Below are 17,897 nucleotides of genomic sequence, written 5' to 3'. Positions count from 1 at the left end.
TAACCTTTCGAGCTTCAGCATTCCATTCTGTAAACTTGATTGGTCCTTTGATAAACATATATTGTATATGTCCTAAGTGTTCTGTGATGAGGTTTGGGGACAAGAAAGACAGAGAATGTAGTGAGTCTGAAAGGGAAGCCCGGCCCACATTCCATGGTCAGATGCCAGGTGAAGCCAGTGATTCTGCCTGGGTCATTCAAAGAGGCTCATGGTAGGCACAAGTTGGTCAGATGGAGGCACAAAGAAGGATGTTGTAAACTGAGAAAAGACTGTGCATAGGGGCATCTTTGTGGTGGAGACTGGCCATATGAGCAGTGGAGGCTGGTTCTGTGTGGCTGATGAGTCAGGTGTGGGCCTGGTGGAGTCAAGGATGAGTGATTGGGACCAGCTCAGCTGAGGGGGAAGGGCTCAGCTACAAATTTGCTCCTGTGACACATTAGGAATCACTTCTCATTTTCCAAACTGGGGAATGACATGATCAAATGTACAGTTTAAGAATATTGTATAGGGAGTTGAGATTAAAGAATTACTAATATCTTTCCAGTTCAGTGGAATTGTATTAGTAGTCTATTGCTGTGTTAACAAGCCACCCTAAACTTAGTGCCTTAAAACACAATCCTGTATTCGGCTCCCAGTTCTGCTGGGAGTTCTTCAGGTCTGAGCTGGTCTTAGAGGGGCTCACTCATAGGTCTGCAGCCAGCTGCCAGTCAGCCAGGTGGCTCTTCTCCTGGAGGTGACTGACCCTCGGCTGGGGCCGTAGGGGGACTCAGTCATGTGTCTCTCATCCTTCAGCAGACTAGGTCAGGCTATTCACATGGCAATGACAGGGTCCCAATGACAATGACAGAGGCCCCAAGACAAGAAAGAGAGGGCAAGCCCCAATGTGCAAGCACTTTGAAAATCCATTGGCCACATGATTAGCACTGATTTGAGGGGTGAAGCTATAGGCTTCACCATTTAATGAGAGGAACCACAGAGTCATATTACAGTTATATTGTAAGTGTGTGAAAACGGGTAAGGGTTTGGGGCCATTTTTGTCATCCACCATCATAGTTATTTGATATATTCCCGTTTGGCTGTTTAAGTATTATTTGTCTAGCTGTGGGATAACCAATATCTATTTTCATCCTTATGAATATTTCCTACTGCCCAGGATTGGAAACATAATTCTCAAGGCCCAGGGGAAAATGAAAATGCAGGACCCCTTGCTGAAAATAATTATGAAGAATTTCAAGATAAAAGAGCATTAAATCACTCACAGCTCCATTGCTTGTGGGGCTCTGTGCAACTGTATGGGTCACATGCCCGTGAAATGATCCTGCTGCTATAAGAGATAAGAAAAATCACCTTTCCTGTATCAGTTCCCCTATTAGTCACCCCATTATGACCATTCTGCAAATGTTAACTGTTATGCCTGTTATTAAAAATTCCTCAAATGTCCATTCTTTCTTATTTTTCCAGAAGGAGTCTATATGCTCAAGGCTGTTATTTATAATGAGTTTCATGGAACCAAAGTGGAGCTTGGGCCTTATTATGTGGAGATTGGCCGTGAGGCCGTGTCTGCGTTCATGAACTCCAGCAGCGTCCATGAGGATGAAGTGCTTGTCTTTACTGACTCCCAAGTGAATCAGAAAAGTAAGACCTATATCTGGATTCTGAGCAAGCACCCCTCAGTTATAAACAAAGCAGGGCGTCTCTGCTTTACTTATATTGTTCAGGTTATAGCAGTTCTAAATTCGATACAACATCCTTCATTCATTCTTCCCTAATTCAGAAAACATGTCTTGCAGAATACTGTGTTCTAGGGGAACGTGAAGATAAAGTCATACAAAGTCTTCATCTCAAGGAATCTATTATCTTAGTGAAAACATTAAGATATGCATAGAAGCAGGATGAGACAGGATATTAAAAATGCTTAGGAAGGAACATGGCTAAGGGGCTGGGAGATTTTAGGAGACAGAAACTTTATCTAACTGTGGGGACAGGGTATATCTGAAGTGGGAGCTGGCAGGCATGATGAGCCTTGCAGCACGGGCTGGAGGGACATTTTGGTCAGACAGCATGGCCTTGAGCTAAACACAGAACTGAGAAAGAATCCAGTACTCGCTGAGTGTGCCAGGTGCACACTGATGCATTGATGAAAGACAAAATATCCATTCCACCTTATCCACTGCTAATACCTCACTCGTGTCACCCTACTTTATCCGCACAGCTACCTATAAGGGAGATAATCCCTTCATGTCAGTTTTGTAGAGGGAGGGGCCGGAAACTCAGAGGTCAGTGGGGGTGGAAATGGGGAACTCCAGCCAATTACTGTAGAGAAAAGAGTCCCTACACTTTACAACAGAGCAAATGGGGAGCCAGCCAGTGGCACTCCCAAAGTGCAGCCTATGTGGATGGGATGATGGGGTCACATTTCCCAGAAACAGGAGAAAGGGAGATCCAATGGAGGGATGAGTCCCAGTGAACTCATCCATGTAAGAATTCTTTCCAACTGTTCCACACAGTGGCTGTACCTGTTTACAATTAGACTAGTGAGAAACTCTCCATCCAAGAAGTTATGACATACATATGGAAGGATTTTTTTAACCTGTTTGCATACCCTAACTAGCCAGTCGGTCATTCATATTGACTTGTCTTATCTAACCCTGAATAAATAAGCAGCACGTCTAGCTAGTGCAAGAGCACAATTCTTGTAAATCTCCAGTGGTTCCCTGCCAGGATTTAGAATAGGAAGGTCCAAGTTTGCATCCAGCCCTACAGATTCATAATAGGGTATTCTTGTGCAAATCTGTAAACTGTATCTTTTTCTTTAATACTTTTGATTATCAGATTGAGCTCAGAATTAATTTTCAGACATAGTTAATGAGACCATGTGATATTTATTTATCATATGATATCTATTTTTAGTCATATGATATTTATTTTTCAAAAACTCTGATGCATTGATGGACAGAATATTCATTCCACTTTATCTCTGTTATAAACAAATATTTTCTCTTTATAAAGAGAAGAACAGTAGTAATAATAAATAACCCTCCTTTCTCCTTTTTTTTTTTTTTTTTTGAGACAGAGTCTTGCTCTGTCGCCCAGGCTGGAGTGCAGTGGCGTGATCTCGGCTCACTGCGAGCTCCGCCTCCCAGGTTCACGCCATTCTCCTGCCTCAGCCTCTCAAGTAGCTGGGACTACAGGTGCCTGCCACCATGCCCAGCTAATTTTTTGTATTTTTGGTAGAGACTGAGTTTCGCCATGTTAGCCAGGATGGTTTCGATCTCCTGACCTCGTGATCTGACTGCCTCGGCCTCCCAAAGTGCTGGGATTACAGGCGTGAGCCACCATGACCGGCCAAGTAACCCTCCTGTCTTAATATCCTTTTATGATAAATAAGTTGCTCTAAATCTTCCTAGACATCACAGTACTCTTTCAGAATCTGATTCAGTGTTTGGTATCCACCTCCGTATGTATGCACATACATATGTACATGCATGTGTGGTATGTATGTAGGGGGTATGTGTGGTATGTATGTACATGTGGTGCATATATGTATGGTGCATATGCTGTGTATAGTGTGTATATGGTATGTATGTGTGTATATGCTATTTGTGTGATATGTGTATGGTGTGTGTACATGTATATATACATATATACACAATCTTACATCTTATAGGACTTAAATGCATGAGGCTTATCTTTAGACCTCTATTTAAGAACTCCTGTGAAGTGAAGACTACTTAGTGTACACATTGAGAAATACTTTAAAAACAAGGCCATCTATCAAAGTAATTGACATATTTCAAAGGAATTAACATATTTAATACCATGTAGGGAGTTCTCAAATAGAGAAAATATACAAAGAAAATTTTAATGACAGAAATTCTGTGATTAAGTTTATGTTTCCCAGGTATGTCTGATTTCAGAGCACACGCTTAGAATTTTGAAATTTATTGAGATTCAAAGAGGGAAAGTTAAAAATGAAAAATACTGACTGTGTGTTGCGTGATAAAAGTGAATTAATTTTAAGACTTTTTCTCTTCTTTTTTTTTTCTCATTTTAGGCACTGTTGTTATACATCATTTTCCATCTATTCCTTCATATAACGTGTCCTTTATTTCTCAGACTCAAGTGGGTGACAGCCAGGCTTGGCACAGCATGACTGTCTGGTATAGGATGCAATGTATGTCTTTGTTTTAATTCCAGATTTAACAAAAACCTCCCTCACTTAACAAAAATCTCCCTCGCGCGGTCAGGTGGGATTAGGAAAGCCGTAGGCAGCACCAGGTTTTGTTATCAGCTCTGCCCAAGAGCCCCATTTGTCCTTGCACAGGTTCTTTGTTCATCTGCTGTTTGTTCTGGGACTTTTCTGAAACCACAGGCATTAAGACTCCCATCTGAAGGAATGGGAAGGTGGGTTATCAGGACTATTATCTGCCAGCTCCATGTGCCACACCCTTTCTAGCAGACTCCCAAGAGGACTTGGCCCTATGGCCTTAGGAGCTCCTCCTGTGCAAGCACTTTGGGGCCTTTGAACCAGGGCCAGCACTGCCTACCGTGTGCCCATAGCTGCATCCTTGCCTCCAACCTGCATGTGTATCAGAGCTTCCTCACCATCACTCAAGCCCATGACCAAGTGGGAAAGTAGAGGTACTAGTTTCTCTGGAGATTCCAGCCCTCCTATGTTGACATAGCTACGCCTTCCTTTCTTTTGCCACAGCCGTCTCTGTCTATACAAATGGAACTGTGTTTGCCACAGACACAGACATTACATTTACAGCTGTTACCAAGGAGACAATACCCCTGGAATTTGAGTGGTATTTTGGAGAGGATCCACCAGTGAGGACAACTTCCAGAAGCATTAAAAAAAGACTCAGCATCCCCCAATGGTCAGTAAAAGTAGCAGTCCTGCTGAGTAGCTGTTTGTACCGCAGCCTATACTCAGTCTGAGGATCACCATGCCGCTACTGAAAGCATCTTATGGCTGTTGCATTTGTATTACAATGGGCGCCTAGGGCCTTCTGTGAAGCAAACTCAAGATTTAGGGGAAGATTTAGTTCATTTCTCTTCAGCTTGAACTAAGGGAAATGGTGTAGGGCTTTGAAGCAGACAGTTCTAGGTTCGAATTCTATCTCAGCCACCCATATGACCTAAGAAATTCCTCATCTAAGAAAGGGCAATGATGCTTACCCCTACTGCTTTGAGAAGTGAATTAAATAATGAAGAGGGGGTAGTCAAAAATATCAACCCCCTTCTCCTCAATAAGATGAAAATCACTGGATACTTTGGTAGTTCTTACAAATTAAATGCTGCTTCCCCCTCCCCTGCCTTCCTCTTGAAGTATAGCAGACGGTTTCTCTCGATCTGACCCTGTTCTTGTCTTGCCATCTGCCTTCCCTGCCCTCCTTTCCCCATCCTGCAGGTATCGTGTGATGGTTAAGGCTTCCAACAGGATCAGCAGTGTGGTCTCTGAGCCCCACGTCATCAGGGTGCAGAAGAAAATTGTGGCCAATCGGCTCATGTCCCCCTCCTCAGCTCTGGTAAATGCCAGTGTGGCCTTTGAGTGCCGGATCAACTTTGGCACCGATGTTGCCTACCTGTGGGACTTTGGGGACGGCACCGTCAGCCTGGGGAGCAGCTCCAGCAGCCACGTCTATAGTAGGTGAGCCGCTGCAAGGCAGCAGAGTGCTCTCTACAGACAGCGCGGGAATCAGAGTCTTAAGGCATCAGCCGTTGGGTTCCACATAGAGACTTGCCTGTCAGTCAGCATACGTGATGGATGATTACACAGAGACAAATAAGACCTGTCCATGCCTCTCAAGGATCTCCTAGTCCAGGGGAAAGACAAAGAGGAAAGAGATGCTTTCAGCACAGGGGCTGTGGCTGCAAAGGAGGCCTGTGATGTGGTGGAGATGGCTCACTGAAACTTATACCTTGAGTAGGAGTTTGACAAAGGGAAATGGGAGAGAGGATCCCAAACAGAGACAAGGGCCTGGGCAAAGGTGCTAGGTGAGGTGCTAACAGGAGATGTTTGGAGTGACTGGCAAGACGTATATAGATGGGTGAGATGAGTGTAGGTTGGCAGATTGTGAAGGGCCTTGATGTCATATGGAAGAGCATGAACTCTGTCCTTTAACTCGGCATTTACTGAGTGCCTACTGTGTACCTGGGACAAAGCATCATGGAGCTATGATAAGGTGCAGACTGGCTGAGTCACTCATTCCCAACCAAGCCTCTAGGGTGAGTGAGTTCTAGGACCCAAGTGGGTCGAATCCTTTCAGTGGGGAGACATGCATGGCCAAGGCTGAGCCTCAGGCTGGCATCAAAATTTTATGCTGCTATAGGGAAATATCAAAGTGTGCGGAAGTATCCAGAAAATCAGGTTCATGTAGGCAGTGGCATCAGGGAAAGATTGCAAACTTCCTCCAATGCAGGATTTCCACGAGAATCCACACTGCAGCCTCTCCACGCTTTGGTGGGGACTGAATGGCCCCATCACTAACTATGGATTCAGGACTTTTTCATCAGAAATAGATTTTCACATGAGGAAAGCATTGAGTAATAGTGGCTTGTAGATTGGTGCATGCTCAGTGGAGCACATGGTGGCCTAGGTACCTTGTGGTGTACTCGTAGCTCCAGGAGTCCTTTTGTGCCCTGTGGAAGTGACATGGTTTATTCGGTGCCTCCACTGTCATCTCTAGAGTGTGCCCTGGGCTCTCCGACAACCTGAGACAACCATCCAGTCTTCATTCTTATCAGTAGGCCCTACCTTTCTTGCTGGAGCTCCAGGATGGCAAGTGATATTTTGGTCCTTGCAAACTCAAATTTGCAATTTTCTGATGGGAATATTTTTCTGTTTCAAATTCAGAAGTCTTAAGTAATTATCCATGTTGCAATGTTTGCAAAATAACCATGTATTTCCTTAGTAAAGCACCACCTGCTGGGTCAGGAGCTACCCAGCTCTCACCTCCAACTGTCCTGAATCCCTCCACAACTATGACCCGCTTCCCTTCCCCTGAGACGGGCTATGGATCTATCCTGTCCTTCCTGAGTTTGTAGGACTCTAAGAAATTGGTCAGGAAACCTGATCCATGGAGCAGAAATAGAACAGGAAGACCATCCCCAGAGAACCCCCTAGTTGTGGGTTAGGGTACCCATCACACAGGGAAAATATATAGATCTGCTCTGTTGTCAAGAGGGGGCCAGGTCACGGCTGTGGGGATGGTTGCCCAAAGAAGGAAGCAACACGCCCCTCACCTGGATGAATACAGCATGTGACATCAGTCTGGGAGTTTGGTCCTTGGCCTGGCCCAGGCAAGCTGGGGAGCCAGTCTGTTGGTTAGTTGATGAAAGACCTCTGTGGAAATCAGTCTTGTGACCCTTGCCTCTTCTGTTCTTATTCATTGGGATGACTTGCTGTCAAATACTATAATTCTGCAGATAGGGGTGGGTATGAAGAGAATGAAAGCCTGACGTTCATCAACATAAATCTGTTAATTTCCATGCTTTCCATCCTCCTAGGGAAGGAGAATTTACAGTGGAGGTCCTTGCCTTCAATAACATCAGTGCCTCCACCCTAAGAAAGCAACTTTTCATCGGGTGCAAGCCCTGCCAGCCACCCTTGGTTAAGAACATGGGGCCTGAGAAAGTTCAGGTAGGCTCCAAGTCTGGGAAATCCTCCAGCAGCCTTTTTTCAGCCTCCCTCTGAGTTGGGACCACTGTTTGGAGTGGTGAGAGTTTGGGGAATGAAGCGACGCTTTGTCCAGTTTATCCTGCTGCAATTTACACAAAGGAGCACCTATAAGGGCTTCAGAGTGGGTGACCTGGGCCCTCGGGGGAGGGAGGGCTACCCCAGTCTGGACAGGAGGAGACGGCGTTGTTTTTGGGGTCTGGCGTATGAATAAGTTCTTTATTCGCCTGCATTACTCTGGCATTCAGCACAGCTCACTTTAAGGAGCTTTTTTCTTTTCTTTTTTCTTTTCTTTCTTTCTTTTTTTTTTTTTTTTTGGATTGTGCTAAGAACCAGCATTTTCAGGAGAATGAAACATTTGAATATATATAACACCAAAATGAAAGGACATGACCGGTTATCTGTTGAACACCTATTCTGGGTTAGAAAAAATAGGATTGCTTTTTTATTTCTTTAATTCCTTTGAGGCCTGTGATTTAGAGCAAATTTTCCTTTTCAGGGCAAAGGTGCTCAAATGACACATGGGAATTAAAATCTGTGACTGAGCTGCATTTGCTAAAATGCTTTCTATGGCATCTGACCCCAAGAGGTCAGCCCCCAGAGGGTGCTGGTGGAGATCAGCATGCAGAGACCAAGTGCCCAGGGCATTCTGGAGAGGGTCCTGGCCCTCACACAGGCAAGACCCCTGCCCACCTTTAGACCAGTGAGCACCTACACTGTTGAGGAGGTCTGCGTGCTGGGGGAACGTGTTCTCTGGGTGTGAGAGATGGACCCAAACAACAAAGGGACTAAAGCAAAAGGCACAGCAGGAAAAAAGCACAGACTCCAGGCAGGAGAGCTCTGGCTCCTGTCCTGACTCTGCTGTTAGGATACGGGACAGAGTGGTTTTCTTGAGTTTTTCATCTGTAAAACATTTTTATTTTTATTTTCTTATCTGTAAAACACAGAAAACAATATTGATAATTTCATTTTTTCTTTTTTTTTTTTTGGTGGGAAGCAGGGGGACTCTGTTGCCCAGGTTGGAATGCAGTGACATGATCTCGGCTCACTATAACCTCTGCCTCCTGGCTTCAAGTGATTCTCCTGCCTCAGTCTCCCAAGTAGTTGGGATTACAGGTGTGCACCACCATGCCTAGCTAATGTTTATCTTTTTAGTAGAGACGGGTTTTGCCATATTGGCCAGGCTGGTCTCAAACTCCTGGCCTCAAGTGACCCACCTGCCTTGGCCTCCCAAAGTTCTGGGATTACAGACCTGAAGGACCCTGCCCAGTCATTTTTTATTTTACGTGTTTTCCAAAAGTATAAGGGAAAAAAAATGAAATCATCTGAAATCCAGGCAGTAGGCAATAGCCACTTTTGTCTGCTGTGTTTATTTTCAGTATTTTTCTAAGGCTTTTTATATGTGGTATATGTGTTTGTCACAAACCTGGGTTGCAGTGTGAGCATTTTCTTTTGTTATTAAGCAGCCTTTCGATTGCATGATTTTAATGGTGTCCTAATGTTAAATCTTATGTATATGAATTATACATCATTTTATAATGTCCTCTGGTTGGATAATTTGTTGTTTCCAGTTTTCTTTCTTCTTCTTCTTCTTATTATTATTATTACTATTATTATTATTATTTGAGATGGAGTTTTGCTCTTGTTGCCCAGGCTGGAGTGCAGTGGCATGATCTCAGCTCACTGCAACCTCCACCTCCTGGGTTCAAGCAATTCTCCTGCCTCAGCCTCTCAAGTAGCCGGGATTACAGGTGCCCCCCACCACAGCTGGCTAATTTTGTATTTTTAGTAGAGACAGGGTTTTGCCATGTTGGTCAGGCTGGTCTTGAACTTCTGACCTCAGACAATCTGCCCGCCTTGGCCTCCCTCCCAATGTGCGGTGAGCCACTGTGCCTGGCTAAGCTTCCAGTTTTCTATCACTACAAATAACTTGGCAATTACACTGTCTGTACATTGTTCTGCAAGTGTATGGCCTTTTCACAGGAATAATTACTACAAGTTATAGAATTGAAGGACACAATGCCTTTCCCGGAATCTTGACAAGCCTAGAGATGTTCTTGTAGCTGCTCACATGTGTTGGCACCGAGGGACCAACTCTCACTCTCACTAGGCATTTCATATTTTTTAATGTTTATTATTATGAATGAGCTAAACATTGGCATCCTAGTATTAAAATTTGCTATAACCCATATAAGTCTGGGCAGTTTTGTGACAAATCTTAGAGTGATATCATATTCAGAATAGAAACAATAAAAAGTAATTGAAAAGTAATTTTAATGATAACTAAAGTCACTTAAATAATGTCGAAAGTAACCTTTCTTTTTTCTTTTTTTTTTTTTTTGCTGTTGCAAGATTTAATAGAGTGAAAACAGAGCTCCCATACAAAGGGAGGGAACCCAAGGAAGGTAGCCCTTGCCAGCTCAAATCCCTGGGTTTATATCCCAATCACTGTCCCTCCCACTGTGCTCTCAGGCAATAGATGATTGGCTATTTCTTTACCTTTAGTGAACTCTCTTTACTACCTGATTGGTCAGGTGTGAGCTAAGTTGCAAGCCCCATGTTTAAAGGTGGTTGCAGTCACCTTCCCAGCTAGGCTTAGGGATTCTTAGTCAGCCTAGGATATCCAGCTAGTCCTGTCTCTCAGTTACCCCTCTCAACAGGAAAACCCAAGTGCTGTTGGGGAGGCTGGCTGACGACCGTTCTAACTCCTTCCTGCTGAACTGGAGCATAGTAGGGGTTGTGCAGTTGAGATTTCCTTGGGAGGGGTGCCTTCAGTGTCATTAACATTGGAGCATGGGCTAGCAGGCTGGTCCAGGGATCCACAGTAGATCTTAGTCACGGACTGCATCTGGGGCTCCATTTGAAGAACAATTGATAGCTTTACAGCTTCAATTCTGGAAGAGGCAAACTTAACAAGAAGGTTAAAGATACAGGGTCCAAAGAGGAGTAACAATATTACAGCTGCAAGAGGTCCTAATGGGAGAATCTAGGGCATCCATTGGCTGAGGAGGCCCCAGGGTCCAGTGTTTTGAAGCTCCTCTGCTCTACGTTGTATTCAATCTCAAATTTCTTTAACTTTCTTGGTGACGATTCCAGATTGATTAACAGAATAACAGCATTCTTCCCCTAAAAATCAACAGGTTCCACCTCTTTCAGCAGTTAGCAAGTCTAAAGCTCTTTGATTTTGAAGGCCTACTGCTGCTAGGGAGTTAAGTTGATCTTGCAAGGTGACCAGGGAGTTGGCAACCCGTTCCATGTTACCATTTAGTTCTTGAGAGAGTTTGTAGTAGAACTGAGTAGAGGTTGTGATACCGCCAATGCCAGTACCTAGTCCACCTAGCACTCCTAGTCTGATAACAAAAGGAAGAATGGGTATTTTTTTGTTGCAGGGCTTAGTTATGACATATTTGTATAAATCTTGTTCAGTGTAAATGGTCATAGGGGGCACTAAGAACGAGAGGAAGCACATATATTCTGAAGAGCCATTCAAACAATGATAGGCTGAGGTACCACAGAAAAAAAATATTCCTGAGGGTAGGCTGACTATTTGTGTGGGAGGAGTTACCCACCTGATGCATTGGGAGTTGGTTGTGTCTATAGTATCGCTAAATTTTATGCAGGTGAGGTTTGAGGTATGAGTTATTTCCAGATTGGAAACAAGAGGTCCTACTAAAACAGAAGTGGTGTTTATTTCTGTGCTGAAGTTGTTCCATTGTTCAGGTACAGGGATTGAAATGTATGGCCTAAAGTGCAGGGGGAGGCACATCCAACAGTTAGTAAGGTTTTGGGCCTAGACCTCATGGACCCCAGTGAGGGTGGTATTAAATAGGCTTACCAGGCGAGTATGGGTACAGAGGGTTTCATGTAGTTTTGAGAGATCTATTCCTTTGTAGGATCTAGGGGTACTATGTACCAGGGTCAGTTGAGAGATTACTTCCTTTATGTGTTTTTCTCTTGCCTGATCTTGAACTCCACCCCCACCAGACATACTGGTATGGGTGAAGTAAATCCAGCAGACAGTGGCTCCAAGTCCTCCAGAACAACTAGGATTAATCATTTTCCCTGTCCAATAATGAGTATTTGCATGCATGCAAAGAGTGGCAGAGTTATAGCAGTTGCGGGGCATATGGGTGTGGGTGGTGAAGGTGGGGTTTCCCTTAAACTCCTATACAATGGGGCATCAATATTTCCAAGAAGCCGCATTCTCCATAAAAAGTCTTGGTAAGGGGAGCTACTGGTAGTACAGTGGCATGGAGGGGGTGCAGTGAGAGTGAAAGGGGGTAAGAGAACAGTAAAGAGAAAAATATGACAAGGGAGGGCCATGGGGATTTATGATTTTAGTTACTTTCCTCGTGGTTGTCTGACAGCCACAAGTCTCCTTTAGCATTGAGTATGCTGTTCACATCATGAGATTCCACACAGTAAGATGTCTTCCCTGTATTATTTTAACTGCTTCAGATACTAAGACTGCTACTGCTGCCACTACCCATAAACAATGAGGCCAACCCTTTGCCACTACATCAATTTCCTTACTCAGGTATGCCATGGGTTGCAAGCTCATCCCTCGGACCTGTGTAAGGACTCCTAGAGCTATTCTTGTCTTTTTCTGTGACATATAAAGAAAAGTCTTGCCCCGTTGGCAAGTTTAACACTAGGGCTTGGGTTAGGGCCGTCTTTAGGGCCTGGAAAGCCACTTCTGCTTCAGGTGTCCATCTTACTAAATGGGTATTGGCTTTCTGAGTTTCCTTAATTAGTGTATGTAATGGTCTGGCTATTTCTGCATACGTGGGAATCCATATTCAGCAGAAACCTGTTACGCCAAGGAACCCTCTTAGTTGCTTTAGGGTTTTGGGATGAGGATAAGCCAGTATAGGCTGGAATGTTCCTCACTGAGGGCCCTGGTGCCTTTGGATAATTTTAGCCCTAAGTATTTAACCTGCTGTGAGCAGAGCTGAGCCTTTGGTTTGGAAACCTTGTAGCCACAGGTGATGAGGAAACTTAAGAGCACTTGGGTGGCTTGACGGCACAAGGTTTCTGAATGGGCGGCTAGAAGTAAATCATCCACGTACCAAAGGACAAGAGTGTCCAGGTATGAGAACTGGCTCAAGTCTTGGCTAATGCCTAGCCAAACAGATGAGGGCTATCCCTGAACCCTTGGGGTAAAACAGTCCAGGTGAGTTGAGACGTTAGGTTCAAAGGATCTTCAAAGGCAAACAAGAATTGAGAGTCAGGATATACACGGATGCAGAAAAAGACATCCTTAAGGTTCAGGACTGTAAACCACTCTGCTTCCTCTGGTATTTGGGAAAGCAGAGTATAAGGGTTGGATACAGCTGGATATAGAGGGACAACGGCCTCATTGATAATCCCGAGATCTTGCACTAACCTCCACTGTCCATTGGGTTTCTGTACTCTTAAAACTGGAGTATTGAAGGGGCTATTGCGTGGTTTTACTAGGCCTTGGGCTTTTAGGTCCTTAACAATCTTTTGGATTCCTTGTTGGGCCTCGGGTCTAAGAGGGTACCGCCTTTGGTAGGAAAAGGAGGTGGAATCCTTTAGTTTAACTTGAACAGGACAGGCATTCTTTGCTCATCCATATTGTCCTTCTGTTGCCCAGACTTCAGGATCCTCAAGCAGGGGACAACAAACGGGTGTTCCTTCTCCTGTGTTCAGGTGTATAATGGCCTCTGCTTTTGCTAGAATGTCTCTCCCTAACAAAGGAGTGGGGCTTTCAGGCATAATTAGAAAAGCATGTGAAAAGAGTAAAGTTCCCCAGTCACAGCTCAGTGTCTGGGAGAAGTATCTAGTGACTGGCTGTCCTAGGACCCCTCCGATAGCGACAGATCTGGAGGACAGTTGTCCGGGACAGGAGAGTAAGACTGAGAAGGCCGTGCCAGTGTCCAGGAGACAGTTAACTTCCTGGCCCTCAATGGTCAAGCATACCTAGGACTCTGTGAGGGTGATGGCATGGGCTGGCACTTGCCTTGGGCACCCTCAATCCTGCTGCTGGATCATCTGGTTAGTGGCTTCTGACTCAGAGGACCTTCATCCCCTGGGGCAGTGGGCCCTCCAGTGATTCCCTTGACATAAGGGGCATAGACCAGGGGGCGGCGTATTTCTATCTGGACAATCATTTTAAAGTGTCCTTGTAGACCACACAGAAAGCAAGCCCTATTAGGCATTCGATTTGCCCAGATTTTCCCTTTTCCAGAGCCTCCAAGGTCTGCTTGCCTGAGGTTCATGACTAAAGCAGTGGCCTTTTTTTATCCCGTTTGTCCCGTTCCGCCTGCTCCTTCTGCTCTCTATTACAAAAAACCAAGGTTGCCAAGTTTAATAGGGTTTCTAAGTTTTGCTCCGGGCCTAAGGCGGACTTTTTAAGTTTTCTTTCTAATGTCTGCAGCTGACCGAGTGATAAACTTATCCTTTAAGATTAGTTGACCTTCAGTAGAGTCAGGTGACAGAGAGGTATGCTTCCTCAATGCCTCCCTTAGTCTCTCCAGAAAGGCAGTAGGATTTTCTTCCTTTCCCTGTGTTACAGTGGATATCATTGAATAATTCATAGACTTATTCCTAGTTTTCCTTAGTCCTTCTAGCACACAAGTTAGCAAATGTCTGCGACACCAATCTCCATGTCCTGATTCTGTGTCTCAGTGAGGGTCTACACTGGGAACTGCCTGCTGGCCTGTGGGGAATTGTTCTTTCCTATGTTATCATCGTATCATTGACCTGACTTAGATACCAGAGATCGCCAGACTCTGGGGCTGCAGTTATGGTAGCACTTCTCTCATTTGGGGCTAGTGTCTGATTTAGCAGTAACATTATATCTCTCTATGTCAGATCAAAGGATTGTCCTAACCCTTGTAAAACATCAATATAGCCATCAGGGTTATCTGAGAATTTGCCTAGGTCTATTTTTAATTTGCTTCAAGTCTGAGAGAGAAAAAGGTACATGCTCTCTGGCTGGGCCAAATTTTCCTCCTCCCACTGCTTGGAGGGGGCATAATCGGGGAATACTGGCACTCTTTGGTTCATTGTTTACCCCTTTGTCTATCTCCTTCTGGACCGTTTGGGTTGAAGCAGGATCCTTATTAGTTGGGGAAGGAGTTGGGGGGATGCTGGGTTAGGGAGGTAGACTCTGAAGGCTTTCCGTAGGGCATAAATCACAATTTTTACATAATTGCGAGTTGTCGCTTAATGAAAAGAAAGTTTGTACATATGGCACTTCACTCCATTTGCCTTCTTTTCTACAAAAGAGGTCTAGCTGTAAGATGATGTTATAATTTATCCGCCCCTCAGGAGGCCAGGTTTCTCCCCCTTGAAGAGGATATGGTGACCAGGTAGTACTGCAGAAGAATATAAGTCATTTCTTTCTTAGCATGTGAGGGTTAAATTGGTCCCACTTCTCCAGAATACATCTTAGGGGCGTTTTTGCCTTGGGGGGAACATTTCCCATCTGAAAAAAGAACACAGGGATGCCAGAACCCCTAGTCATTTTCCGATGAGCATTAGTCTTAGAGCGTCCTCTATGGTCCTAATGCTTATTCCTTTCCAGGGTGGGTAACCACCTATGGACCTCTGCTTATCCGATTAGTTACGCTCACGGATGTAGCAGTCCTGCACCCCTTTTCCCGCATCTCTTGACCATGAAGAAAGGGGTCTGGGCTGCTGGATCCTAATGGTCCTTTACCAGCATGTCCAACATTGCCTTTGTGCTCAGGGCTGAGTCCTAGAGCTGGGCTGGGTTCCTGAGTATCTCATAACAACCCAGCTGCCCCATCAACATGCATTCTCATAAACAGTTCTCATGCAAGTTCATTTCAGAGAGAGCCTAGGTAACATTTTGAGGCAGGATTGAGATAGTCTTTTTGATTCTGTAGGTACTTTAAGGCTTTGCTGAGTGCAAACAGCTCCCAAGTTTTAAGAGACCAATTATTAGGCAATTTTTCTAACTCTGCTTCCAAAAGAGTCTCCTATCAATTACTGAATACCCATTGTGGTTTTTTCTCATCACCTGGGAGGAACCGTCTATCCTCCTGTCCTGAAGGGAGTTCCTCCTAGGTCTGGTCTGACTTTTGTATGGTAATTAAGATTTAAATCCCCTGTAAGGAAATCTGCTGGGTTAAGAGAATTATCAGTGGTGAGTGTTAAATTACTTTTTTCTAACAGACCAGCCCCATACTTTAAGATTTTTGAGTTAGTAAGCTACTTTTTGCTTTTTTTGACTTAGAATAATTCTGAACTGGTGATGTGTGCTCACAATGAGGTTTCCTCTAAAGGTTATTTTTCTACTTTTAGCAAAGCAGTTGCCGCTACCAACTGAATGCATTTGGCCCATCCGTGGGTTACTGGTTAAGGATTTTTGATAGGAAGGCTACAGGTTGTCAGTGGTCTATTTTCAGGCTACGCCCTTGTTTACACTGACAACAAGGTAGTATTGGAGTGTTACAAGTCAAGGGAGAAGACCTTCAATTATCAATTACAGGTTCTAAATTTACCCTTGCTTTTAAAGGAATAGGGAACACTGTTTTTTTACTATTTCTAGCTTTCTCTTTATTTCTCTCTTCCATTCGCTTTTTCTCCTCTCTCTCTCTCTCCTCTCTGTCTCTCTCTCTCTCTCTCCTTCTCTTAGCCATTACAAACTTGGGGCCCTGGCAGGGGTGGTGGGGGGAATGGGTCCCACATAACTGCTCATGTCGAGAGCTGTATACCTAAATCGGGAGGGACACTAGGGACAAGACTCCCTGGGTTTATAGCCTAGTTGCCAAAGGATGCAGCGTAGAGCTTCCTTAGATCCCTTTGGGGATACAACTTGCTAGAGGAAATGAAAGTCTGAACCGTTAGTACCTAGGAGGCAGGGATCAGAGGAAGTAGACTCAGAGATAAGGAGAATTTTGGGGCTACACTTTCAAGAAAGTCGTGGTGGGGACCCAGGAGGTATGAGTGAGAAGGAAAGGTAGGGGAGCACGCATGGGCGACTGTTGAATAGAGACTTCTGGCTGCGCCATGATCTCAACCAGCTAATGCTGGGAGTTTGGGACCACAGCTTTCTGCCTCTAGTCGGCCCTCGGCTTCTCCAGGAAAATTGAAAGCAAAAGCTGGTTCTAGGCAGATGAAGGCTCCCAACCCAGAAGGGTTGGGGGTTGTTAGAAAGCCCTTCCCCAGACAGCCTCACACCTGAGTCTTTTTTTTTGAGACGGAGTCTCACTCTGTCGCCCAGGCTGGAGTGCAGTGGCCAGATCTCAGCTCACTGCAAGCTCCGCCTCCCAGGTTTACGCCATTCTCCTGCCTCAGCCTCCCAAGTAGCTGGGACTACAGGCGCCCGCCACCTCGCCCGGCTAGTTTTTTGTATTTTTTAGTAGAGACGCTCAGCTCACTGCAACCCCCCGCTCTGCGCCTCCCCTGACCTTGTGATCCGCCCGTCTCGGCCTCCCAAAGTGCTGGGATTACAGGCTTGAGCCACCGCGCCCGGCCACACCTGAGTCTTAAGTCCAGCGGCCACGCTAATCATTTTTAACTGGCCGATAGGTGCCCAGTATTTTCCTCCAATTCTAAGGAAGGATAGGGCAGAATAGCAAGCGAAAATGGTCCAATATTACCACTTTGGAGGTCCCTTCGTGGTCGCCAAATGTTACCGGGGATCTCTGCTCCCAGAGGTCACAAGATGGTAGCGAGGCCACTTCCAAGATGGCGGCGGCCCGCTTCCAAGATGGTGGAAAGCCATGTGTTCTCTGACCTGGGGTTCCTGGCCTCACAGATTCCAAGGAATGGAATCTTGGGCCATGCGGTGACTGTTAGCCCGTGGAACCCAGTGACTAGTGTTCAGCTCGATTAGGACGAACCCGGGCACTTAACCCTGCAGGAACAATGGCAAGCTTCTAGCCCAATCAGGAGAGGCAATGGCTGCCTCCATGGATCAGGAGCACAGCTGACACCTGCCAGATCTGGAGGGATGGAAGTCAGCAGCGGATCTGCAACTGTGGCAAACTGCAGCGATGGAGGGCGAGCGAAAACAGCTCAAGCCAGAACAAACACGGACCAGAGGAGAGTGCAGTTGCAAGATTTGATAGAGTGAAAACAGAGCTCTTATACAATGGGAGGAGACCCAAAGAGGGTAGCCCATAAACTTTCATTTGTAATGAGCACCAAGATTTCTTAAAATCCCATTTCTTAGCTGCCTCCAGGTTTTTCCCTTTCCGAATTTTTTTTTTTTTTTTTT

General features: G+C 45.1%; 1 protein-coding gene across 1 annotated transcript in view; it reads left to right on the top strand.

Moving 5' to 3' along the window:
* The window catches only part of PKD1L1 (polycystic kidney disease 1 like 1), a 182,873-nt gene that overhangs the window by 38,666 nt on the left and 126,310 nt on the right, over positions 1–17,897 (top strand). The window contains 5 exon segments of the mRNA XM_011946807.1: positions 1,462–1,635; positions 4,055–4,174; positions 4,712–4,880; positions 5,414–5,653; positions 7,513–7,645. Of these exon segments, the coding sequence (XP_011802197.1) occupies positions 1,462–1,635; positions 4,055–4,174; positions 4,712–4,880; positions 5,414–5,653; positions 7,513–7,645 (836 nt within the window).

Source organism: Colobus angolensis, unplaced genomic scaffold (assembly GCF_000951035.1).
Source record: "Colobus angolensis palliatus isolate OR3802 unplaced genomic scaffold, Cang.pa_1.0 Scaffold253, whole genome shotgun sequence".
NCBI lineage: Eukaryota > Metazoa > Chordata > Mammalia > Primates > Cercopithecidae > Colobus > Colobus angolensis.
This window is presented reverse-complemented; position numbering and strand designations above follow the sequence as displayed.